Genomic DNA, 26,181 nt, shown 5'->3' on the forward strand with positions numbered 1-26,181 from the left:
TGACTTACATCTGCAGTTTTGCCAGATCGGTAGCCTGGCCATCTCCCATCCCAGTGCATTGCTCTGAAACAGCGCAATTAGAACTTACAGCCCAGGATGAAGAAATCGGGAGGCAGGCTCCTGTTTGGGGAGGCCAGCGATAGGAAGATCACCAATGGAAAGCATGATAGCATTATAAATGAGTATCAGTTGGACTCTTTTTGAGGTGGACAGGCCTTCCTAAATCTTCATTATTTCTTGCCTATGTCCATACAACAGATGGGTTTTATGCTTCCTCTAATAGAAGAGGCCTAGGGGCAATGGAACCTAGGGTGATATTGGGCATTTTGTTGCATGGCCATTTTCCAACTCAAAACCGATAAGGCAAATAACTCCCCTCCGTGTCACTGCATTGATTTCTCTGCTTCTCCCAGAATTGTATTCCTATTTGCCACGGAGTCTTCTAAGAACTACAAATGCCTATTCTATCTGTGAAACGGTGATTTGGAGGGTTTTCATTGTACAACAGCATTGTAGCAATACAATCCAAATGCTGCTGTATTAAACAAAAGTTATGATTCAAAGTTATCACTAAATGTCTGGTAAAACAAATTCAAACATTTCTGTTCCTCTAAAGGTATCCCCATATAATCTATGGCAGGAAGGTATCCCCTAAATCTCTACAGCATCATCTGTGGACCTACTGACCCCACAATAATGGTATTATCTTTATTTACAATGGATTGCCATTCCTATAAAGTGATTTTCTTGCTAAAATACTGTACCTTTGTGAGTTTGGATGGTCTACAGTAATATAAAGATGAGCATTAAAAATAAAGGCCAAGAGGAGTCTCCAGTGAGCAAGCTCGGAAAAGAATGTGAGCATGAAGTCAGTCAGCTCGAGCAGATCCAAAAGCCACATAACAATATACAACCTGCACCTCCTGAGGAAAGAGGTTTATTTTTGGATATTAAATCTTGACACTGCTGCACCAGAGATTTTTATAAAAAAAGGGATGTAAAATTTCAGCTCATAACAAGTAACATGTCCACTGTTCCATTTTAGGACTGTTTATTTACAGACTTTATGTAAAAGGGATCCATAATTTGGAGTCATTTTATAACTTCAATAAAAGTAAATGCACAATTTGTCACTTGTGTGTTTATATATTATATATGATTATTATATTTACTATGTAGTCTCCATGATAGGTATTATTCAATATGGATATATGTAGTTGACTCTAACTTCAGTTGTCTTAGCGGTGTCTACATGAAATAAACATGTGTGAAATATACATATGGAAACTAGATTGAGACTTATGGGGTAATTTAAAATGACCAAGGAGACAAGTGATACTACACTAACAGGGTGCAAAAGCATTCCTTAGAGCTTATTCAAGGAACACTTGTAACCAGGATCTGTCAGTCTTCGATTACTGGTTGTCTATAGCTTTACAGGTTCTCCAGATAGCTCCTTGTCCAGTACCAGATATTTCTGTTGGAAAGTGAAGCCAGCACCTCTATAACAGACACAAGTACTTTCCATGAACAAGCAGCTTGATGTACTGTGAATGACAGAAAATGTGTGCTACTCACTTTTTCCATGATTCTTGGTCCTCCCAAATTTCATACAGCACATAGCCTGACTCCGAATGACGTCTATGAGTAGAAATGCTGCAAACAACAAGATACAGTAGAGCTATTCTCCAAATAAAAGCTTCCTCAAAATTAAATAGTGATAGTAAAGAGTTATATGCCAAACAAGCTATGGTGTTCTTTCTGGAAATTCTAGCTAAATTGGCCATGATGCACAACTTTGTGTCTGATTCAGCCGGTGTTGAGTTATGATTGCTTATGTTTGGCAAGGGCTAGGTACATGGTCTATTCAATTAACAGAATATAAAGTGGGACATTCACTAAGATTCGTAGTTGCGCCAGGCTTAACTTCGCCGCACTTCGCCAGGCGTAGTTTCGCCAGCGCTTCGCTGTGAAGTTGCGCTAGCGTTGATTCGCTAAATGAAGCGAAGTTACGCTAGTTAATTTGCATACGGCGCCAAATTCAAATTTCAATGGAGGAATATGTAGCAGCACTACAAATGCCTGGGAAACCATCAAAACAACAAATAACATTTTTATTTTGCCCTACACATGTGCCCACTGTATAGTTAAGTTGCCATGAGTTAGGAAATGTAGGGGGGAAGGAGGGGAGCCCCAAAAAAAATTTCGATCTTTTTCAGCCTATCACCCATAATATAGAAAAAACGCCAGCGTTTTTTGGGACTTAGAAAAAATGTTAAGTTTTTTTGAAGAAATCCCTATCTACTCTATTGCGCTTCGCCTGGTCTGAGGTGGGAAGGAAGTCTAGCGTAAAAAGTAGCGTTCAGTACAATGTGCGCGTTAGTGAATTTGCGTAGTTACGTCCGTTGCGCAAATTCGCCAGGCGTAAGGGTGCGAAGTAACACTAGCGAATTTACGCCAGCGTTCGTTACTGAATTTGCCAAGTAATGAAAATGCCCAACGCTAGCGAATTGACGCTAGTGTTAGGCGCTTCGGCGCATAGTGAATTTGCCCCAAAGAGTCCATAAATGCAATGCTGAAAGGAAGCTTTCTTACACTATTCTAGGGCTTTCCAACTGGAGATCTATAGGCAAGATGTGGCCTCCAACACTTTTTATGGTCTCTGACTGATTATTGACTCCATAAATGAACGTGTATGATATCATCACTTTGAAATACTTCATCCCACAAATAAAGGTAGCCCACTACATGGAAATGGTTGGATGACACTGTATAGAGCTAGATGTGCACTGCACCATGCGCCCAGTAGATGAAATTGTAGGTATGCCCAAGCGCTATGTGCATAGTGTTTTAATGGCCACTATGCCAACACTTGCATAAGACCTATAACATTGAGTGGCTTTTGAGACATTTTGCGAATCTCCAGAGGAGACAGATCAATAATTCATAGTGAGATTTCTATCAGTATAAAGCTATAAATACACACTATAACTCTAACTTTTTTTAACTTGAACTTTCCTGGAAGACTTGAAAAAAATTCAGAGAATCTTATTTTTAATGAGGTTTTAACTTGTGATGCGTCATACATCAACCTTGAGTCCAATCTAGCTGAAAAGCTCCTTCTTAGAGCAAAAGCTGACACCATTAAATCGTCACTCATCACTCGTTACTGCTGAATGTTTGCCGCTAATTATAATTTTTTTTTACAAAGTAGCAGATAATAAATTATTTTATAATCGGGAGTAAATGCATCTGATTTCCGTATATATCTTTGAACACAGCCAGAGGGACATGCCCCGGTTCCAAAGGCAGCCAGCACACAAAAATGATATCAAACGATATATGTCCCAAGGCTTATTTTTAGTAAAAATAAATTATTTATTAGTATTCACATATAAAAAAAGGTTGATACAGGGCCATGTGGGGTCAGTATGTATCAAACTTTTTTAAATGTGAATACTAATAAATAATTTATTTTTACTGTGCTAGCACAGATAATAGACACCCTGATTTTTTTCATCTCTAATTATTGCCCCTTTTTAAAAAATAATTCCCATATCAGCTATGTAGTTGTTACTTGATTGTTTTGCAGTTTAAATCTCACCCATGAATCCACAGTCTCATGTTGCTGGCAACCTATCCCCACCTGTAGCCTTTAAATTTGAGCAGGGTGGCTTTAAGATCAAGGATGTTTACCATAAAATTACAGGGGCTGTTGCCATTGGAATTTTAACATGGGATTACACGGGCAAGGCACTAGCTTGAGCAGTACCCTACATTTTCTTGTATCTCATACAAATACATATCATAAAGCTATACATAAATAGGTGTTTCTTGCACTTTTATTCTTCAAGTTATACTTGTGGGCTGCCTACTACTACACTGCATTAATATTGTTGCCCCCATTAACTGTTCATTTCTCTGATTTTAGTTTGGCTTTATGGTTGTACAGAAAACAGATATGATGTTGGTTACTTACTGTAAGCAGCTGTTTTGGACTGAGGTTGTTTTTGTGTAACTCTCAAGAGACAATTTGAATTGGTCCAAGTAATGTTCAGCTACAGGCAGCTGTCTCTGTGCCACCAAGATGTACTGTAAGAGAGAGACACACATAATGCCAGAATGTCAGAAACACTTGCTTTTCCTCTATTGGGAATACTTTATTATGTTTTTACATGAATAAGTGTAATGTGCTAAATAGTATCTCACACCCCTGCCCCTGAAAGCTGCCATTAGTTTTCTAGTCCATCCCACTACTTCACGTAATGATTTTCTGCCACTCCCATTATAATCTGCCATTAAAGTGCTGAAGTCATATATAAAACAGGAATCAGTGCTCACACTGAAAAAGGAAATCAAAGTCAGTGCAAATAAAAGCAGTTATTTTATTCTTATTCATCTCACTTTCCCTTGAAAAAGTGTGCATTGGTAAAACTCTTAGGGCTCTTACAGACGAGCGTTTGAAGCTGCGATCCCCTGCGTTCTGTTTTGATGCCTTCAGCCGCAGGGGAGCGCAGGAGTAGACGCATTCAGTTTTTTTCAATGGGGCTGTACTCACACAGGAGCATGTAGGCGCCGAACGCAGGTTGAGACGCAACATGCTGCATTTTTCCTGCGTTCGGCGCTTACATGCGCCTGTGTGAGTACAGCCCCATGGCCCAGATCTGCACCCTGTGCTTCTTCTTCCTGCCACAACCTCCCTTCTTCGGGCTGGTCATGGCAAAAACACAGTGTGAGCCGAATGCAGTGAAGGGCCGGAGGCGGGCCCTGAGACAGCAGCCCCGGTGGCCCCGGGCCCATAGTCCAACCCTGTCTATCCCATTATTTGGAGTGCACCTTCAGAGGTGCACCTTTCTTTAACAGCACTATACAATTAACTGAATACATTACTACTCCACTGTACATAATTATAAAACAGTAGCACAGCCAGAGCTAGGCTACATTGTATTAGTACCCACGGAAACACTACTTGGCCCAGCATCATGCAAGAACATACACTGCTGCCGCACAAAACGCACTTCTCAATGTCTCACTATTTTCTTTTCCTGATGCCTGCTTGCCCCTGCCGGTTTCTCACGTTCTTAGTTCCCCTGATGGTTTCTCATTTCCCCTGGTGGTTTCACTCTCGCTTAGTTCTCCAAGGCTCTTGCTCTCTCACTTACTTCACTAGTCAGTTGCTGTCTCCTAGAATCTTGAGTATAAAGGAATTCACCGGCACAGAAGACGTGCGTTAGCAGGGCAAGCCCTTGCAATTTTATTAATGCAGTTGTGCATTGTTTCGGGGTCACGCCACTTTATCAAGCATCTTGTGTGCCGGTGAATTCCTTTATACTCCGCATGTGAGGAGGTTGACTCCTCTATCACTGAGCACCAAGAGAAGAACTTAGGGTATGTAAGGTGTGCGGTTATCGCTAACCCTCTTAGAATCTTGACCCTTCTCATCTGTGCCCTAGATACCACAGATTTGGTGGCTGCCATATCTGATAATTTTACTTCCTGTCCTGGTGCTGAATGCTGAACAGAAGCATGCTTGGTTGAAGCCAATCTTCAACTGCATTCAACTGTGTATAGTCCTGGTCAGCAATACCCATCAATAAAGTGAAGCAGCTAGACATGTTGGTCACCACTCGTGCTACATAAAGATGGTGGCCTCTTTTCCAGAACTCTAGTTAAATTAGCCATGGTGCAAATCTTTTTGCCTGATTCACCAGGTAGTAAGTTATGTTTGCTTCTGCTTGGTACAGGAGGATGGCTTCTGATATATTAAACACTTTGGTTCTCCTTTAAAACTTCTATTCAAATAAAAAAGAGGAAACTCTGTACTGTTGTGCTATTACAAAGGGTGAAAAAACAAGATGCTTATTAATTGAATGCACTGTGGGTATGAATGTAAGGAATAATAGCCATTAGGTGAAAATAATAGCACTTACAGGCTCTGCAGGATCAATAGATGGATCTCCTTTCAAAGGCTCGAACTGTGGGCTCTGCAAACAACACAATAGCAATTTTTTACACCCTTGTAACCCCTTCCTAGTCCTGCTGCAATAGCTGTTTTAATTCCTAGTTCAAGGCTGTAAGAGTGATAAACAAGATGAATGAAATACTAGGCTCTATAGGAAGTGAGCTGTGGATAGAAAGAGGCTGTGCTGCCATAATAATCCGTGGCATATCCTCACCTTGAATAGAGGGTAAGGGAACCAAACATAACATTTTTGGAACTTCTCTCAGCAAATGTCTGCTAATCAGGGCCAAAATTAGGCATAGCCAGAAGAGGTGCATGCCTGTGACACAATAAGTAATCGTAATTTCAAATCACGCACCAAGCTGACGTCACACTCATCACCTCAAGGGGGAAAGATCATTGTGAATGGGGTGCCCTTGCCCCTCAACCTGCCACTGCTGCTAATCACCAAAGATTTAAGACAGATAATGGTTTCCTTTACAAGCAGCTTTAAAACGATTGCAAACTTATAATGAATGTATGTTAAGTTAATAAGTATCACATTTGCTTCCATTATTCAAAATATTATATTTGATTTATGACACCTTTAGGTTTTAAAGGCCCTGTTTACAGAAAGGTATTAATAGAGCAGAAACAACACCTAGTACAGAGACTAGTATAATTCATTGAATAATAATTAGTAATGGTTTCAGGACATTTTTTTTCAATATATATTCAAAATTTATATAAACTGCATAGAAAACCGTAGAGAGAAATTGATAGAAACATTTAACGACAGAATATATAGAAATCAAGTTAAAAAAACAAACAAAATAATACATTTACTGCAATAACAAATGACATCAATAGATGGCACTGTATATACAGTATATGTTTGCAGTTATCAGAAGTATTGTCACTGGGGTGCTAAGATGTTTGGGGCAGCCATGTCACAGTTAAAGCCCAGTAGGTATTCACTAGACATTGCACAGGGCTTGGATGCTGTGTAGTGCACATGATTTGTGTTGAGCGGAGTCAGGTGGAGTGAGAGCAGTGTAACCAGACACAGTTTTACGTAGAGCCACTGTCAGCTCTGGGCTCTGCTGTGCATAGTCATATTAGGGTCTTCACATACGCATATCCCCTCGAGTATCCCATTTTTTATTTGCTATGATGATAGGAAAGACAGGATTTATACCCAGCCCATTATAACTTCACAGCTGGTAGAAATGGAAGCAATCCAGAGAAATGAAACTTACTGTGCACTCTAGCTTGTCAATGAGCTGCTCCAGGCGGCTGATTTGTGCAGACCATGGAGTATCATTTTCTACTGGCAAACCTGCAACACACATAATAATCTTACAGAATGGCCTACTCATTAATAACAGCATGTGGCTAAGACAGGACAAACACATTACCTGTGGTCAGGATGCCCGAATAAGGATCCGTCGGTGACAGACAGACAGACTTGTGGGCCCTTCGATTGCACTTACGTCCCAAGGGCTGTGGTGTAGTCTTTCTGGCATCCTGTCTTGAAAGGGATCAGGATAAAAAAAAAATATAGTCCTATGTCTATAATAATAAAATGATCTTTAGGGTTAGCCACAAATGCATGGAAAAGCTGCATTAGCTTTGTAAGCAAAAGCAACCAATTAGTGGTTAGCCTACCTCTCACAGCCATTCTGACCCTCAATCGTTTCTAAGGCACAGTCCAGTGAGTTCTGAAGCGAGTGCAGTTGGTTCATGGTCTCCCTGAGTAGGAAGCGGGTCACAAACTGCTCGATTTGGGAGGAAGCCTCATAATTCTGAAATTAAATTAGATTGTAAGACGAACGGATCTCCTTCCTCTTCTCTCTTTGACATGGGAAGGCCTGAATTTATCTCATTATTTTCCAAATCCACCCAAGTTCTTCCCCCTTATTTATCAATACATTTTCCTGAAAATTTCCTGTGCTGGAAAAAACACTAAGAATTTGCGAAAAATTAGAATCGTACAAATTTTTCTGATTTTCCGCATGAAAATGATGACTGTTTTGAATTTTTGCTCGAAAACCACAAAATCTTCGGAATATTGAACGAAACTCAGCGCAGATCAGGATATCTTCAGGACTTCTCCCGTTGACTTATATGCAACTTCGGCAGGTCTGAGATTCTGGATTTTCAGATTCATAGTAAAAATTTTATAGTAAAAAAACACAAGTTTTTCGAGTTTTTGGCATTCGGACTTAATAAATGACCCCCTTAGCATTTTATTTTTTAAGTAAGTGTACTTTGTATTTATTTGTAAAATGTGTACTAATGTAATGTTCTATAAATGTATTGATCTGCTTGCTGTACAGTGCTGCATACATAAATAGTGCTATATAATTAAAAATATAAATACATTCAAAAAATATAATTATTTTTATGTCAGAAATAGTTGTGCTTGTTGTTATCATATATGTAATTATGTGGCTGCAGAGACAGCAAGTGAGACAGTAACCTCAAGCAGAACGGAAATAATCAGGTAGGGAAAGTAAACAGACAGATAGATGGATACAATAGATGGCATAAATTATACAGGAAACAGACCACGCGCAGGGTGGACTGGGGGTGTGCCAGGACTGTGAAGTCTGCTTCCTCTACAGTTATAAAGAATTCACCCCAGCTGCTCTGATAGGCAGATAAATACACAGGATGATAGATAACATACATGTATATGTGATTATAGATATAGATATATTTATAGATAGATAGATAGATAGATAGATAGATAGATAGATAGATAGATAGATAGATAGATAGATAGATATCAATCTTGCTAGCAATCATATTTATAAATTAGGGGCCACAAAAGAAAGGAAATTAATTGGGGGGATGCTTATCTAGTAATTAGTTCTTAGAGATGTGACTTGTGTCAAATGACTTGTTAAAAATGTGAATTAAAAGATATCATTTAATCAACTTATTAGAAGTCATGGAGGATCAGCAGCACATGATGGGGTCTTGTACCTTTATATACTTATATGAAGTTGCACTATATATATATATATATATAACGCTTCATACGTACCATGTCTATGATCTCACTATTAAATTCATTTTATTGGAGGGAATAAAGAAACTGAGGAACAGAGTCAAGAGGAAACTCATTTGGATTATTTTTGTATTTGGATTTTTGCGCATAAAATTATTAAGAAGTATTCAACAAATTGCTACCAATGCCCGTATAGGCTCATAATATAATACATAAATACCTCTGCACCTTAATTCTATTTATCTTTCAACTCTAGTAATCTAAGATTGTATTCCTGGTAACTTTGCAATAATTGCCCAGACCTTAGCAGGTAATTTACTAGTAAGGCTGGCGGACTACCATCTGGGTGGCAAGCCCAGTAATGATGCGAGCCTTGACATTACTTCTTTAAAATTGTACTCCTATCTTCTCAAGGCCACCAAGGGCAAAATGTTCCTTTTTATGTATAATTTTACAAAGCACGCAGTTAATAAATCTATGTGCATTTCACCTTGTAAGAAGATTTTACATTGTTAAAAGGCAATGCCATCATTGCAGCCCACACATAATGGCAGCAGCCTTATATCACGCAGTAGGCTCCTCATTTCAGCTTAACAAGTCTGTTTGAATTTCTAAAGATAATTTATAGCTGCCTAAAAAACGCCAGAGTCTGCCCAAGCCTGCTGATTGTTTAATGCAGCAGAGAAATAAGCAGGAAGCTATTTTAGTAACAGTATGGGTAATTTTCTGTGCGGTGACATGCCAACGCTATTATCAAGAATGCAGCACTGCAGGGAGAGAAGGGCTGTCCACAAATGTGAAGGATTTTGTGCCTCCTCGTAGGACTATGAATGGTTAATTGAATGATGGTAACAAAGAGAGCACCATGATAGGGCTAAAAATAAATGTATGGTAATGTCACACGTAGAGGTTTTTTAGAATCACAAAAGCCTGTTACAAGCAAAAATTTGCTCCTGCAACCAGATCTGTCGATCAGATGTAGAAACATCTCCTACTTCCAAACATTATCCACTGTAAAATTAGGATGTTTGGTCTTACCCATAACCACACCCCTTTACACCAGACACCCCACAAGCCACCTATAATTGAAGCATTCATTTTGGCCTGGCCCTTTTCTGGTCTCCAATTTGGGTAGTCCAAAATAAGCAGAAACTATTGGGAGGCATGACACATAGCAGGTCAGTTAGGACAAATCTGGTCAGGAGAGCATCGCAGGTGGCCCTAGAGGTAGATCTCTTTATAGGGATGTGTAAGCCCCTAAAGATTAAGAAAATATTATAGAAGAGACAAAGTGTTATTATGGGTCTGAAAGAACCCATACGAAAACGGTAAAAATGGGTCTGGTTTTAATATATGGCAATGGAATTAAGGGGATTTATCTTGCAACCTATCAAAGGGTCCCCATTGGGGCAAATAAAAGTAAATAAAAGAACAAACCAAATATTGCAATTGCATTCCTATTCAGTGCTGCAACTGTTGTTAAACTATGACTCTTAATAGCATCAGGCACCTGAAGAGATTATAGGGAGGGTAAAAAGTAGCAATAAAAAGAGATATAAGGGGTCCTTTGCAAGCAGTAAGGCAGTGTGCAAAGTACAAAAATACAGGTGCAAATTGTAATGTTATTGCATTTTGCAAACTGCCTTCCTGCTTTAAAAAATGCTGTAGGTCTCTCAAATCAGTTTTGCAAGTGCAATATAGGGGAGGCATGGTGGTGTCCTTCATAGACATGCAAGTCGAATTGTGGCAATGATCTTCACTCTGCAGCTCGTGGCAACTTTTAAGAGTTTATAAGAGCAATTGTTGGAATAAGGGTTATATGGAGCAATAGGAGGAATTATCGGGAGGTTTTTTTATGGAGCAATAAGAGGAGTTATAGGGAGGGTTATATTGAGCAATAGGAGGAATTATCGGGAGGTTTTTTTATGGAGCAATAAGAGGAGTTATAGGGAGGATTATATGGAGCAATAGGAGGAATTATCGGGAGGTTTTTTTATGGAGCAATAAGAGGAGTTATAGGGAGGGTTATATTGAGCAATAGGAGGAATTATAGGGAGGGTTTTATGGAGCAATAGGAGGAGTTATAGGAGGGTTATATGGAGCAATAGGAGGAGTTATAGGGAGGGTTATATGGAGCAATAGGAGGAGTTATAGAGAGGGTTATATGGAGCAATAGGAGGAGTTATATGGATGCTAAATGGAGCAATAGGGAGAGTTATAGGGAGGGTTATTTGGAGCAGTAGGAGGAAATTTACAAAAACAATTCAAATAATTCACAATGAATCTTATAACAGAAAAAAACAAGTCCATATTTTTCCAGTAATCTGTATCAAACTCTTTCATGTAAACATATAAATTTAGATCATTAAATATCAACCTCTTCGGTTCGGTAGTTGTTTTTTCATTTTCTCAGATGTTATCATAAAGGCACTGAGTGGTTTTCTGATCATCATTGAAGTTTTGAAATCCCTGCTTCACTTTTTCATCAGCAAGAATTTAGTCAGCACTCATACCTCCAAAAATCCTTTCATTTGGTGCAAGTCTCACAGTTTCCACCACCAACTGATTTTCGAATTCTTTGTATCACAGACAGCACCATCCATGAATGTATTTTCTGAAAATGCCTTTATTGAGACATAGGCTCTTGACCCAGATAAAATACAACGTTTCAGACCTGCATAGGTCTTTTTTCAAGCCACTTAAACAGCACCTGTGCACAATTATTTATACATTGTAGCTAAGTGACCCCTAGTGGTATATGTGTTATAACACATCTCATATATAATTGGCTACAATTATAACAAATCAAGTGAATAGTGTTGCAAAACTTTTTTACTTAAATCATATTCTCTGTTCAGGCCATGGGGAACCAACATTTCCAGCTTTCGAATCCATCTCACTTCCTTTTTGAGTAACATTTTCACTCGATCTCCCCCTCCCCGTATTTTAGGGACACTATCTATTATTTGGAATTTTAACTGTTGTACCTGATGGCCTGCATCCAGAAAATGATTTGCAACTGCTTGATCACTTTTTTTGGTGTTAATGGCGGATTTGTGTTCTCTTATACGCTCTCGGGCACTTCTTGAAGTTTGCCCAACATAAGCTAGCCCACACGGGCATTTTATAACATATACAACATGAGTGCTTTCCATGTATAAAACCCATTAATCTTAATTGCTGTACCCTTTCTCGGGTGGTATACTACCTCTCCTTTCTGACAATTCGAGCAACAGCTACACCCTAAACATGGGTATGTCCCATTCTTTCTTGGTCGTAATAACCGCTCTTGGGTATTTGAGCCACCTATGTCAGCTCATATAGCCATAGAGCCAATATACTTAGATGTTTTGTATGAAATAATTGGGGGATTTTTAAATTGTTGTATTTCTGGTAAACTTTCCCCAAGTAGCGACCAATGTTTTTTAATGAAATACATTCAAGGATGGTGCTGTCTGTGATACAAAGAATTCGAAAATCACTTTTTCATCATACAAAGTGCACGAGTTTAACTTCCATAACTCCCTACCATACGGCTTGGGATCATCTAAGGATATTGACATAACCATATCAAGGTATAAAACCTCTAGAGGAATAAGCTTGAATCCAATCAGCACAGACTGCTTATTGATAGATCTGTCTATATGGTTCACCCACATCATATGCAACATGATGGGTAGGGATGCAGAGAATCCAGGATTTGGTTCAGGAATCAGCCAGGATTTGGCCTTTTTCACCATGATTTGCATTTGCTCGAATTGTTCTGCCGGCCGAACCGGATCCGAATCCTTATTTGCATATGCAAATTAAGGATGGGGTGGGAAATCATGTGACTTTTTGTCACAAAACAAAGTAAAAAATCTGAAGTAAAAATCTTTCGCGAAGGATTCAGGGGTTCGTCCTGATCTAAAATAGTTGATTCAGTGCATCCCTAATTATAGGTAACCCACACTTTTTTGGATTGAAATAAGAAAAGCTATCAATTAACCCAGCTTGACATATACATTCTTTAGAAAATTTTCATCATACTCTAAGACTTTATTCCTGGTCCTGTCTGTATTGCTGACAACACAATTAAAATCTCATCCTACAACCCAAAGTTTAGATGTAAAACAATATAGTTTGAACTAAGAAAATAAATCCATCCTATCTGATAAACATTAATAAGACTATAGCTGGTCAGATTTAATAGGAGACACTTACCAGGATGAATCTCAATTATTTTATCAACAGAAAAATCATCTGTTTTAAATAAGACCCCTAACCATCATATTTATCTTATCCAAATGACCAATAGGAGGGCCCCAAAGTCCACTCTCTTTTAGCATGATAAATATCATTATTGTTCTTCAGCCTGATCTCTTGTATAAAGCATTATATATCAGCTGCCTCCTTGTAATGGATCTAACACTGTTCACATTAAGTGAGCTGATCCTTAGGGTCAATGGAACCTGTTACCTCAGATTTGTTTTCCTCTTGCCCACATTAACTTGTGAGCCCCATCCTTTAACTGAATATGACAAAGGCTCATCATGTCTCTCTGGAAGTTCCTTAAAGGACTGTGATCAGTAACATAACTAATTAGGTCCATGTCCAGATGCCCTGAGGGGGTGCGGACCCAAGTGCGACTACACCCCCTGCACCCCAAGTAGTTAAACCCCTGACTGCGATCTCCCAAATGAATGTTCATTCTCTGTTTGATCCGCTGTCTCAGTACATGATTGCGACACTTCAAATCTGCCAGAAGTGACTTTATAGGGAAACTGCATGGGAATCATCACTTATGCTTTTACTTTTCTCCTGTGCATCAGTTTTCTATGTCTTATATTTTTTCTTTTTCCTCTGTACAACTTGGTACCTATCATCTGCTGAGGCTGCTGGTGTATGAGGTGAATCTTGCTTTGGTGGCATCTCAGCAACTTTCATCACAGAATAATCTGCTTTATCAGCTTCCTGGATGACTTGGGAAACAGTTTTAGTTGGTGGCAAATCTCTACTTTCAGCCAATTCTGTCTCAAGACATTCATTAAGTGCCTCATTCATTATACTGTCATGGTCCAGCTCTTCCTCCACTCTATAACACGCTTTAGGGCAGCTGCTGAAATAGTGACCCACAGGAGAACACGTTACTTACAATGTCTTTTTGACAGTCCTTCTTAGTGTGTCCTATGCTGTTACACTGTGAGCATCTAATCTTATCACAGCTGTAGTCAAGGTGCCTATTGGACTCACACTTGTAGCAGGTTGTAAAGGTTGGCACCCTGAATCTAGAACCAATGCCAAGCACCCTGGTCTCGGCTCATGCTTCTGCCTGTAGCAGCCGCCTTTGGCCTCGGGAGGAGCCCTCAGCTACTCAGATGCCGCCAGGTCTTAAAACGAGAGGTGCAAGGCAAAAGGTTCTAAACAAGCGATGGGGCACAACTGTGGGCAGAAGGTCGCGGTACAAGATGTTAGGCAATAGAGTAGTCAGATCAGGCCGGGTCGGGGCAGGCAGAGAATAAACGTAGTTAGGCAGGTAAGGGTCAAATAGAGGGGTTAAGCAGAAGAGGTAGTCGGTATTCAGGCAAGGGTCAGGATCCAGAGGTTAGAATAGTCAAAAGCCAGGCAGGGGTCACAACAGGAATCAAACAGGTTCAAAACAGATTAGCAAAAGCTCAAATAGGAACAAACTCCTATAACAGGCAATGAACTGCAACCTAAAAATCCCTTTTATACTGTTTGAATTTCACGCCATTGCACGCCTCTGCGAGCTGACGTCATCACGCCAGCGTGTCCGCATTTATAAGGAAGATGAGACGCGGGAGCGTGCGCCCTAAGGAGCAGAAATGGCGCAGGAAGAAGAGCGGCGCAGCGGCCGTCTTCGCCGCACCACTAAACAAACAGGGTGAGTTGCTTTTATCACACAGGTTCTGGGCTGGCCAGAATAAAAACAAATAGCTTTATCTGAGCCAATGAATAAGTTATGGGGCAAATTCTGTAGTCTGCCTCCATATTGCGATAATCTTTTATTTTCAAGATGACAATCCAATAGCCTTCATCATTAAACATTCTCTGAGGCTCTTCCAGAACCTGACATTGTCTCTAAAGCCAGAACAAGACATCAAACAACTCCACAATTTCAGAGTGTCAGGGAGCCGGGAGCCCCCTCTGGGGAGTAGTCCGGATCTAGGAGGAAGCCCCTCAGGAGGGATCAGGCTACAGGTCACAAGGCAGGCAGAATATAATCAAAGTCCAAAGTCCAGGCAGGGGGTCAATAGCAGGCAGAGTATCAGCGAAGTCCAGGTCCAGGCAAAGGGTCACAACAAGGAATCAGGCAGATATAAGTAGGGAAAACAGCAAGGGAACCCAGGAAACTCTCAGGGAACAGAATCCTATTTTCGGGCGCCATCTTGGCGTCTCAGGCGTCCTTTTATGTTTGAATTTGGCGCCCTTGCGCCAGCGTCAGCGCGCCTGCGACCGTCGCGCCGCGCTGACGTCACGGCGCCGGCGTCGGAACCCACGTGGGTTGACTGGGCGCCGCCATCTTGAATTCTTCGCCGCCGGGAGCGGACGCGACTCCTCGCGCTCCCGGCGGTCTTGACAGTACCCCCCCCTCACGGGGGGCCTCAGGACCACCGGGACTTGGTTTCTGGGGAAACTTGGAGTGGAAATCTCTTACCAAACTAGGAGCATGCACATCACGATTTCCCTCCCAAGAGCATTCTTCGGGGCCAAAACCCTTCCAATGGATGAGGTACTGAAGGGACCCTCTGGAGATTCTGGAATCAAGGATTCTCTCCACCTCGAATTCTTGTTGACCCTCCACAGAGACAGCAGGAGGAGGAGATTGGACACCAGAGAAACGGTTGGAGACGGTGGGCTTCACCAGGGAGACGTGGAACACGTTGGGGATTCTCATCTCTGGTGGGAGTTGAAGTCTGATGGCTACGGGGTTAATTATCTCTAAGATGGGGAACGGACCCAGGAACTTCGGACCCAACTTGGGAGATGGCACCTTCAAGCGAATATTCCTGGAAGAGAGACAGACATTATCACCCACCTTGTAGGGAGGAGAGGGCCTTCTACGGCGATCCGCGAAAGTCTTGTGGACTAGAGCACACTTCTCCAGATTAGACTTGGTTGCAGCCCAAATAGCAAGCATATGGGCTGTCAGATCATCTGCAGCCGGGACGTCCGACAACACGAAGTCCTGAGGAAAGGCTTGAGGGTGCTGTCCATACACCACCATAAATGGAGACCTTCCTGTGGAGGAATGACATGCATTATTATGAGCAAACTCTGCCCACGGGAGGAGGTCAGACCAATCGTCCTGGCAAAGAGACACGTGGTTCCTCAGGAACTGTTCTAAGGCTTGGTTCACACGTTCAGCTGCCCCATTCGTCTGCGGGTGGTAGGCAGATGAAAATTTAAGTGTTATTCCTAAGTCTTTACATAGAGAACGCCAGAACTTGGCGGTAAACTGGGTGCCTCTGTCGGAGACGATCTCCACCGGGAAACCATGCAGGCGGAAGATGTACTTAATAAAGAGTTGGGATAATTCCACCGCAGAGGGTAACTTCTTCAAAGGGATGAAATGGGCCATTTTGCTGAAGCGGTCAATGACAACCCAGATCACAGTATTCCCACCGGAGGGAGGAAGTTCGACAATAAAGTCCATAGAGAGGTGCGTCCACGGACGAGAGGGAACCGGCAAAGGCTGTAACAACCCGCTGGGGCGGGAATGGCTAGGCTTAGAAGTGGCACAGACATTACAAGCAGCCACAAAGTCCTTTACATCCTTGCGGATATCAGGCCACCAGACTAGGCGCCTCAAGAGTTCAAGGGTCTTGGCCGGACCAGGATGTCCAGCTTGTCTGGAGCAGTGGGTTTGTTGCAGGATGGCCAGGCGAAGTTCTGGAGGGACGAAGGCCATGCCAATCGGAGTATCTTGAGGAGCCGAGGACTGCCCAGCCAGAATCTGGTCGGCAAATTGGGGATACAAAGAGGCAATGATCTTGACTGGTGGAATGATTGGCTCCTGCCTCTCAGGGTCACGATCCACCGGAGTGAAGCTACGAGACAAGGCATCGGCTTTCAGATTCTTGGAACCTGGGCGATAAGTCAAAACAAAGTTAAAACGGGAAAAGAAAAGGGCCCACCTGGCTTGTCTGGGATTTAGCCTCTTGAGGGACTGTATAAACTCCAGATTCTTGTGATCAGTGAAAATCTGGACAGGAATTTCAGAGCCCTCCAGGAGGTGACGCCATTCTTCAAGGGCAAGCTTGACTGCTAAGAGTTCTCGATTTCCGACATCATAGTTCTGCTCTGCGGATGAGAACTTCTTGGAGAAAAACGCACAGGGGTGCAATTTTCCATCAGTGGAGTGTCTCTGAGACAGGATAGCTCCGGCTCCGACTTCAGAAGCATCGACTTCGATGCAGAAGGGTAGTGCAGGATTGGGATGTCGGAGAACAGGAGCGGACGTGAAGGCCTCTTTCAAGGACTGAAAGGCTTCTATGGCGGATTGAGGCCACAGGCTGGGTTTACCCCCTTTCCGGATGAGGGCCAGGATAGGTGAAATGCGGGAAGAGAACCCCCGGATGAACTGTCGATAATAATTAGCAAATCCGATGAACCTCTGGATTGCCTTGGTACTCAGTGGGAGAGGCCACTCCTGGATGGCCGACACCTTCACGGGGTCCATCTCAAATCCCTCTGGAGAGATAATGTATCCTAGGAAGGGGATCTTGGATACCTCGAAGACACACTTCTCCAACTTGGCGAAGAGAGAGTTCTTCCTCAGACGAGAGAGTACCTCCTTCACCTGGGAGCGATGACTTTCAAGGTCCTTGGAAAAGATCAGGATATCGTCCAAGTATACGACTACGAACCTTCCTAGGAGATCTCGGAACACATCATTAACAAACTCCTGGAAGACGGCAGGGGCATTGCATAGGCCGAAGGGCATAACGAGATATTCATAGTGCCCATCCCGAGTGTTGAATGCCGTCTTCCATTCGTCACCCTCCCGGATGCGAATGAGGTTGTAGGCCCCCCGGAGATCCAACTTGGAGAAAATCTTTGCCCCTTTCAGCTGGTCAAAGAGCTCGGCAATCAGGGGCAGGGGGTACCTGTTCTTCACGGTGATCTTATTCAGACCCCGATAGTCTATACAAGGCCGAAGGCCTCCGTCCTTCTTCTCCACAAAGAAGAACCCAGCCCCTGCAGGAGAGGTAGAAGGGCGGATAAACCCCCGCTGGAGATTTTCTTGGATGTACTCCTTCATAGCGGTAGTCTCTGCAGGAGAGAGAGGGTAGGTGCGCCCTCTGGGGGGCATAGCTCCTGGCAGGAGTTCAACCGGACAATCGTAGGAGCGATGTGGGGGAAGGAACTCTGCCGACTTTTTACAAAACACATCGGAAAATCCCTTGTAAGTGGAGGGCAAAGTCTTTAATTCCGCAGAGGAGACATTCACCTTCTCGAGGGGTTTTGACGGAAGGCAATGTTGCAGGCAAAATAAACTCCAACGAGAGATCTGCCCAGTGGACCAGTCTATGGTGGGGTTATGCAGACGTAACCACGGAAGACCCAATATTACTGGAGTAGAAGGACAGGGGATGATGAAGAATGAAAGTTTTTCTTGATGCAGCGCCCCAACTTGTACAGATAGTTCCGCCGTGAACTTTGTGACGAATTCAAACTCCAGGGGTTTGTCATCTATGGCGGTAATTCGCAGGGGTGAAGATAATGGAAGCAGGGGAATCTTCATGCGTACGGCAAAAAAGGCATCCATGAAATTGCCATCCGCTCCGGAGTCGAGGAAGGCCCTTTCGAAGATAGACTTACTTGCCAGGTGAATCTGCAAAGGAAGAAGAAGTCTGCGTGAACTTTCTTGATACTTCTCCAGAGGACCTCGAGTGATGCCCCCTACATGAGAAACCTGAGACATACCTCGGGTACAAAACTCTTGGCTTTGGCAGGACAGGCGTTGGCAAAATGGGAATGCCCACCACAGTATAAACAGAGACCTGCCATACGTCTTCGGAGTCTTTCCTGCTCGGAGAGGCGAGTCTTTCCTACTTGCATAGGTTCCTCCAAGGGGGACGTCGACACATGAGTCACAGGAACAGCGGGTGTTTGCAGAATCGGCCTTTGAAAGCGAGGGGCCAACAAGGGAGAAAATCGTCTGCTGCGCTCTCTCTCCACCTGGTGCTCTCTGAGACGAGTGTCCACTTTAATGGATAGAGCGATCAGCCCTTCCAGGGTGTCAGGAGTCTCTCTGGAGGCGAGATCATCTTTGATGCGGATGGATAGGCCTTGGTAGTATACAGCCTTGTAAGCGTCATCACACCAGGAAGTCTCCGCCATCAGTGTTCGGAAGTCTATAGCATAGTCATTGACACTGCGGCTTCCCTGCCGGAGCTGCAAGAGACGGGCAGGGGCGTTCGTAACCCGACCTGGAGCATCAAAGATTAAACGAAAAGCTTGGAGAAAGTCTTTAACATCAAAAGTCAGCGGGGAATTCTTCTCCCAAAGAGACGTTGCCCACTCCAGTGGCTTGCCTTCCAATCGAGACATCACATACCCCACCTTGGAACGCTCACTTGGAAACTGTGTGGGTTGGAACTCAAATTGAATTTGGCATTGCGTGGCAAACCCCCTGCAGGCTTGTGGGTCCCCACTGAAGCGAGGGGGAGGTGGAATGCGAGGCTCACCTGTCGGGTAGCTTGCGTTCGTAGGGGCTGCCGCCATGGGGGGATCTCCAGTAGGTGGAGCAGTGGAAGGCTCAGAAGGCACTTGAGCTAGCAGGACATCGAGTGCTTGCCCAATGCGAACCTGCTGGTTTTCGTAGTCCTCCATGCGGGATGCCAGTCCGCGGAGCGCTCGTCCGACATGAGGTGTGGCTTCCTCAGAAGGATCCATGGCCCGAAAATAATGTCAGGGAGCCGGGAGCCCCCTCTGGGGAGTAGTCCGGATCTAGGAGGAAGCCCCTCAGGAGGGATCAGGCTACAGGTCACAAGGCAGGCAGAATATAATCAAAGTCCAAAGTCCAGGCAGGGGGTCAATAGCAGGCAGAGTATCAGCGAAGTCCAGGTCCAGGCAAAGGGTCACAACAAGGAATCAGGCAGATATAAGTAGGGAAAACAGCAAGGGAACCCAGGAAACTCTCAGGGAACAGAATCCTATTTTCGGGCGCCATCTTGGCGTCTCAGGCGTCCTTTAATGTTTGAATTTGGCGCCCTTGCGCCAGCGTCAGCGCGCCTGCGACCGTCGCGCCGCGCTGACGTCACGGCGCCGGCGTCGGAACCCACGTGGGTTGACTGGGCGCCGCCATCTTGAATTCTTCGCCGCCGGGAGCGGACGCGACTCCTCGCGCTCCCGGCGGTCTTGACAAAGAGGCAGTAGAATTGTAATAACCACAGTGCATACTGGGTCTTTGAGTCCTTGAGTATGGTTTTACCAATGAACTTTCTGTCTGGTATAACAGACTCAGACCTAATATAGATGAACCACACAGCATATTTCCTTTTGTTGGCTTCTTCCCCAGGTTTTATCATATTAAAGAAAGGTTTATTTCTCTCTTCCATTCATGGCACTTTGAGTTACACCTCTTGTACCAGATGGATCCACACCAGGAACCTAAAACTCTCTGAAGTTGAAGCTTTATTTCTCACTGCAGCTAGTGGGGCATCACTTCCAGGATTTACTTATGCTGGATTATCAACATTCCCCTTCCACTTTGTAAACTGCTCCATGTTTTGCTACTGCTTTCTCAATGTTTCCCATTCCAGCTTTGCAAGTTCCATACACAATGTGGTAAAACTACAGTTCCCAGAATTCTCCTTTGGTTCCGACTCAGTTTATCCCATTTTCTCCTCGGGTGGCAATCACAATATAACAGTCTGTATGAGTCAGCGCTAAAAGCTAGGAGAAATAAGAATGCAGCAAATTCCATGTTTTGCAAGTGCTTCAGCCTCAGTGTTTCCCATTCCAGTTTGCAAATTGCCAGTTCTGGGTTTTGCACTTTCAGCACCTTTCATTCCAGCATGCAGGCTGCTACTTCCAGCTTTTGCAGGGACTTGCTACTAAAATTTCCTACCCTACATAGACCCCCTCCCTGCTACCCAAAGCCTAGGTGGTACCTTCGGGTCTTCTTTTTGCGCTTCGGCAATTTCGGCGGATGCACAGTTGTCGAGAAACAGAAAATTGCTCCAACTGTGCATGCACCAATGCAATACTTACATTTTAACTTTCCTGCACTGCCCTCAGCTTTTATTCCAAAAAAACAGCTTTTTCCTTATCAAATCTTCTTTAAAGTTATTACTCACAGCAGGCTTTGGGTCAGGGCCCAACTGCTTCAGGCCTGGGACTGGGTTAGAAACATCGCGCAGCACAGCTCCATCCTCTCCTGGGCTTGAGGCCATCCTGGCCCCCCTAATAGGAGCACACTCACATAAGAGTTAGGAGAGTTTTATGGAGCAATAAGAGGGTTAAAAGAAAGGGTTACATGGAGCAATAGAAGTTATAGTGCATATAGTGCAATAGGAGAAATTATAGGATCCATAAACCAATACAAGCAGTTAAGGAAAAAGCAGCAGAAATAATTGGCTAACAGTATACAGAATATTTAGTGAATAAAGTACCCCCTCTTGTAAAATATAAGAATATTATAAGTTACCGAGGAGTTTCATGACTATATAAAAACACGAGGCCAAAGGCCGAGTGTTTTTATACAGGTCATGGAACTCCGAGGTAACTTCTAATATCCTCATATTTTGCAACTGGGGGTACTTTATTTATTATAATACACAAGTTTTAGGGAGTCATGTGACAGAAATGACATCAGAACTCACCGTTTATAACTGATGACATCAGAACTCACCGTTTATAAGGATATAATTTACAAGATATTCATGGCTTTTGTGTATTATATAAAAATTAAAGTATAAATCAAATAAGTACATAAAACAGTGAGCTGCAGGGCTAGCTTTTTTTTATTTGTATTACTGAAAACTGAAGCCACTGTTAAATCTACTATGTATTTAGCATTGTTATAAATATGTAAAGTCACTCTCGCTCTGAGCGCTGAGCCCTTACACACTAAGGGATTTCACGACATTCACAGCAGGCCTCTCTTTCGAGTCCCTAGGGTTCTCATCTAATTCCATGGCAGTGAAACTCCTGCAGCGATTACCGCTCAGGCAGCTTCTCTTGCTCTCCAGGTCTCATTCATTCTTAATCATGCGGCGGCAGGAGTTGTGGCACTTAGGAAAGGGGGGAGTAAGTGGGATCTTGGATAAATATTGCATACTCCGTACAAACACTCCATTTAGGAATAAAATAAGTTCATTATGCAAGTGTTTGCATAATTCCACTATACAATAATTAAACATTCTTAATGGTTTTAAAATTATTTGTAAACATAATTCATTTGAAAGCAACTTCAACTTTTCCCCTTTCTGCACTTGCCTTACATGCTTCTCCACAGGTCGGTTAATAAGTTGGCTCCTGCTACATTGCTTCAATAGCCAGAAGAACCAACTGTGCAGACCACAGAGAGATGCCATGTGTAATTATATACAACTTTAAAACAACTGAAATCTTTTGATCAATATAAATGACAACATTGCTTATAATAACATTTCAGTGATACAATATAGTTTTGCTGCCTTGCTGAATTGGGGGCCCTAGGTTCACTGTTTTTGGGTAGCCATGTCCTTTAATATAATATAGTCTAAACCCTTTAGTACCCAACAAATCACCTCTTCTTCGGCGACTAATCTTCCCGAACTGCCTCCCCGCCGGTTAGAATCTAAATCACGGGCAGGAGTGTTTCGTTTTCCGAAGTCGCCTGAAGTTTCCTCGTGAGGCAATTTTGGGCAACTTCAGAAAACAAAGTGCTCCGAGTGCCATCCCGCCGGTGATTTCGATTCTAGCCGGCGGGAAGGCAGTTCGGCAAAATTAGTCGCCCGACGAAGAGGCCATTAGTCGACGGGCGACTAAATCTCCCTGAATCTCCTCGTCTGTTTCTGCCCTTATAGTTTTATTTCAAACACAGAGCCACCATGGTTCTCTATTAAGCTTGAAAATCATACATGAGTGATTCACTTTTAATATAACAGTGATTTCTATTGCAGTATAAAGCATGTTGCCTAAAGATACAAATATTACATTATTGCACATAACTGGAACAAATGTAGCACCCTATGTTAAAATATGTATCACTAGCCATGCCATATACAGTATTATGTGACGTGTACCTGCAGCATGGTGTATGCAAGATGTCCATGACAAGATGCATATTTTTGCAGGCTGCAAAAAAGATATGAAAGCCAATGGATAAACATATTGGATGGTTTTAAATTCTATTGGTTTTAAATACTGATTTTGATTTCCAGTGACATCTAATCATTTCAACAGGACAGTGGTCTCTTTCATTCAATTACAAATTGATAGATTACTTTGAAAGTATCATATCAGCTGAGCAAACATTAGCTCACTATCCATCTCATCCTTCTGTGTACCCTCTCTCCCTCTACTTTGCCTTTTTAATCCTTCAGTATGTATATTTTTACCTCATCGTAACTCATGTTTCTTTCTCTCTATTTGTGCATTACAGTTGGCTTTTCCCTTCCCCGCATCCTATTTGGTATTCCTTTCACTCCTCATAGCTATGCTTCTCATTATTGTGACCTTTTCCCTAATAATGTTCCTTCTTTCCTCTAATCCTATGCTTTCATATGACTTCTTCCTATTTTCTATCACAAACCATTTACCCTTTCCTTATCTGTGCCTCCTTTTCCCATTTGACCCCATTTTCCTTGTTCCCTTTCACACCGATACCTTCTTATTTTCCCATCTCCATCCCCTTTGTCCCCCTACCCATCTATCTTGCAGGCACTACAGGATGTATTTGAATAACAAACATTGGCACAGCCTGGAGATACGTTTACAGTACATTTCCTTCTAATTCTGTCTTAGAGGGGATACTAGCTATGGGGACATTCCTAATAAATCCACAGCCCAAATCTATAGAAAGAGCAATCACTCACAATTATGTCTTCGTTAGGTCATGTCAGAACAGTATTAAGAGGAATGTTAATACCAACATATTTGCTGAACTCATTTTGCTTGCCAGATAATGCACTGCAGTGTATTCCCTCCAGACCTCATTCTTGTATACATAGCTTGTATCTTGTATATAGCTGTAACACTATTTTCAAGATGGACCATTCCTTGGTCTCATGTACTGTACGTGTTCTTACCCAACATGGCCAGTTGGAACTTCTGGTAGTGCTTGCAGTTAATGATGCTGGATCATTAGAATTTTCTGCTAGCTGAGACCAAGCCATCAGAGTTCCTGTTATGAAAGTCAGTGCCTGTTTATTGAATTTCTCCTTGTCTGCTGCCTGCCCCAAACTATGCCTGTTTCACAGACTCTGTTTATTTGCTGCCTGCCCTGACCCTGTGCATGAACTTGGACTTTTCTGCCCGCTTTACATCTTCTGATGAAGAGTTTTTTCAGTTTTTGCTTAGAAAATCACACACTTCATATGTAGTCAACCAGCCATTATGACACTATAATTCCTATTGCCCATATAAATCCTTATATTGCTCTATAAAACTCCCTCCCTAAAACTATAGCAGCCCCCTTTACTAAAAATAACACTTGTAAGTAAATCCATTGCTTAATATTACCTTTATTACTATTCTCTTAATAGTACTTGTGGGCAGCATTACTGTGCTTATTCTTTTTTTTTATGTTCCCAGTGACCTATATTTCCTACCCTTTATATAACGATCTACCAAAGGAGAGCTCGTTTATGGACTCTGTGGAGACATTCAGCAGCATTTAAAGATTTATGGCTTATTACCCAGCACCAAAGCCACAACGCATTAGTTACATGTGTGTAAGAAACTTCACCCCCAACTAACATATGGATGATCTATTTTATGTTAATGAATCCTTTTCTATCTGCATCAATGAGTCCACAATAGCTACATTTGGAAAAAGTACTTCAACAAATACTAGTATTGAAATTTAAAGCAGTGCACATATAAACACTATTACAAAAAGCAATGTTAAAACAACCCCCTCCAGCTGTTGGGAACTGCTGTTCTCAGCATGCATGAGACTCCACGCATTTCACATCCCTGACACAGAATACAGCACAAATGGTGATGTTTGTTGTTTTTTTAATTATAAAAATGTTCCTCAGCAGTGAGCTCTTTGTTGAAAATAATATGTGGGTGATGAGAAGAGTTCGCTGAGTGTCAGAAGGACTCATTTTGTGGTAGTGTGGATGTAGTTAAATGATTTTAAAAAATGCATTGCTTGAAGTATAAAAAAAATAATTAACTGGGAACACTGTACAGTATATAATGGTCTATATTTTTATTGCTTTGTGCCTCATACCTTTAAAAGGAAAACAAAGGCTAAGATGAAATGTAGTGTAATATAATGGGCGAGCATATGGGGGGGAGAGTGGGGTTGGGGTGAAGGTGGAGGGCTAGAATCTCAGCCATAAAGCAGGGCAGGACTGTCATCATTTAATTAAAATAGATTGCATGACAAATACACATCAGCAAAATATAATTACACAATTGTTCAATGTTTGGAAACACCATTGGGAATAGCAGGAAGAATACTGTTAGGCTTACCCTCTTGGTTTTGTCCATAGCACTTAAAATGGTTACATTCAGATTATTCAGAGCTAAGAGAACGTTTCCATATTCTCCCAGGTATTCTGAGAAGTAATCTGAAATTCAAAGCATAGGGATGATAATAAATAAGAGCATGAGCCCATATAAACCACTACCTTAATAAATAAGAGCATTAGCCTACTGCTTGTAGAAATAACAGACATTCTAAGCAAAGAATACATGGGAGCTAACAGTGGTACTGTTTTTGAATGCAGATCCAGATTTCTCTGATGGAAAGAATTGTGCTTCCAAAAGGAAGTGGAGTCAAAAGTGTGAATAATGCCTGCCACTGCAAATTATACATTAAGAGGCACTCTTTAAATATAGATATATTTGCATATTTTCAGCCAGTCTAAAATTAGAAAGACTACATGAAAAACCCAGAGGAATAGAAGGGAACTATAGTAGCAGTGGGGATAATAGTCTCTGGGAAGGGACTGTGGCTGTGATATAGCAGGCATAGTAGGGAGAGATGGTGCCTATAGTAACAGTGGGATAATAGTCTCTGGGAAGGGACTGTGGGATAGCAGGCATAGTAGGG

General features: G+C 42.3%; 1 protein-coding gene across 1 annotated transcript in view; it reads right to left on the reverse strand.

The window, feature by feature from the left end:
* Window positions 1-26,181, reverse strand: part of necab3.S (N-terminal EF-hand calcium binding protein 3 S homeolog) — a 52,219-nt gene that overhangs the window by 8,345 nt on the left and 17,693 nt on the right. The window contains exons 5-11 of the mRNA XM_018238465.2: window positions 25,599-25,696; window positions 7,610-7,746; window positions 7,360-7,472; window positions 7,201-7,280; window positions 5,931-5,984; window positions 3,980-4,092; window positions 1,579-1,656 (exon numbers count right to left, since the gene is read on the reverse strand). Of these exons, the coding sequence (XP_018093954.1) occupies window positions 1,579-1,656; window positions 3,980-4,092; window positions 5,931-5,984; window positions 7,201-7,280; window positions 7,360-7,472; window positions 7,610-7,746; window positions 25,599-25,696 (673 nt within the window). The remainder of the gene's footprint in view (window positions 1-1,578; window positions 1,657-3,979; window positions 4,093-5,930; window positions 5,985-7,200; window positions 7,281-7,359; window positions 7,473-7,609; window positions 7,747-25,598; window positions 25,697-26,181) is intronic.

The sequence above is a fragment of the Xenopus laevis genome, chromosome 9_10S (genome assembly GCF_017654675.1).
Source record: "Xenopus laevis strain J_2021 chromosome 9_10S, Xenopus_laevis_v10.1, whole genome shotgun sequence".
In the NCBI taxonomy this organism is placed as follows: domain Eukaryota; kingdom Metazoa; phylum Chordata; class Amphibia; order Anura; family Pipidae; genus Xenopus; species Xenopus laevis.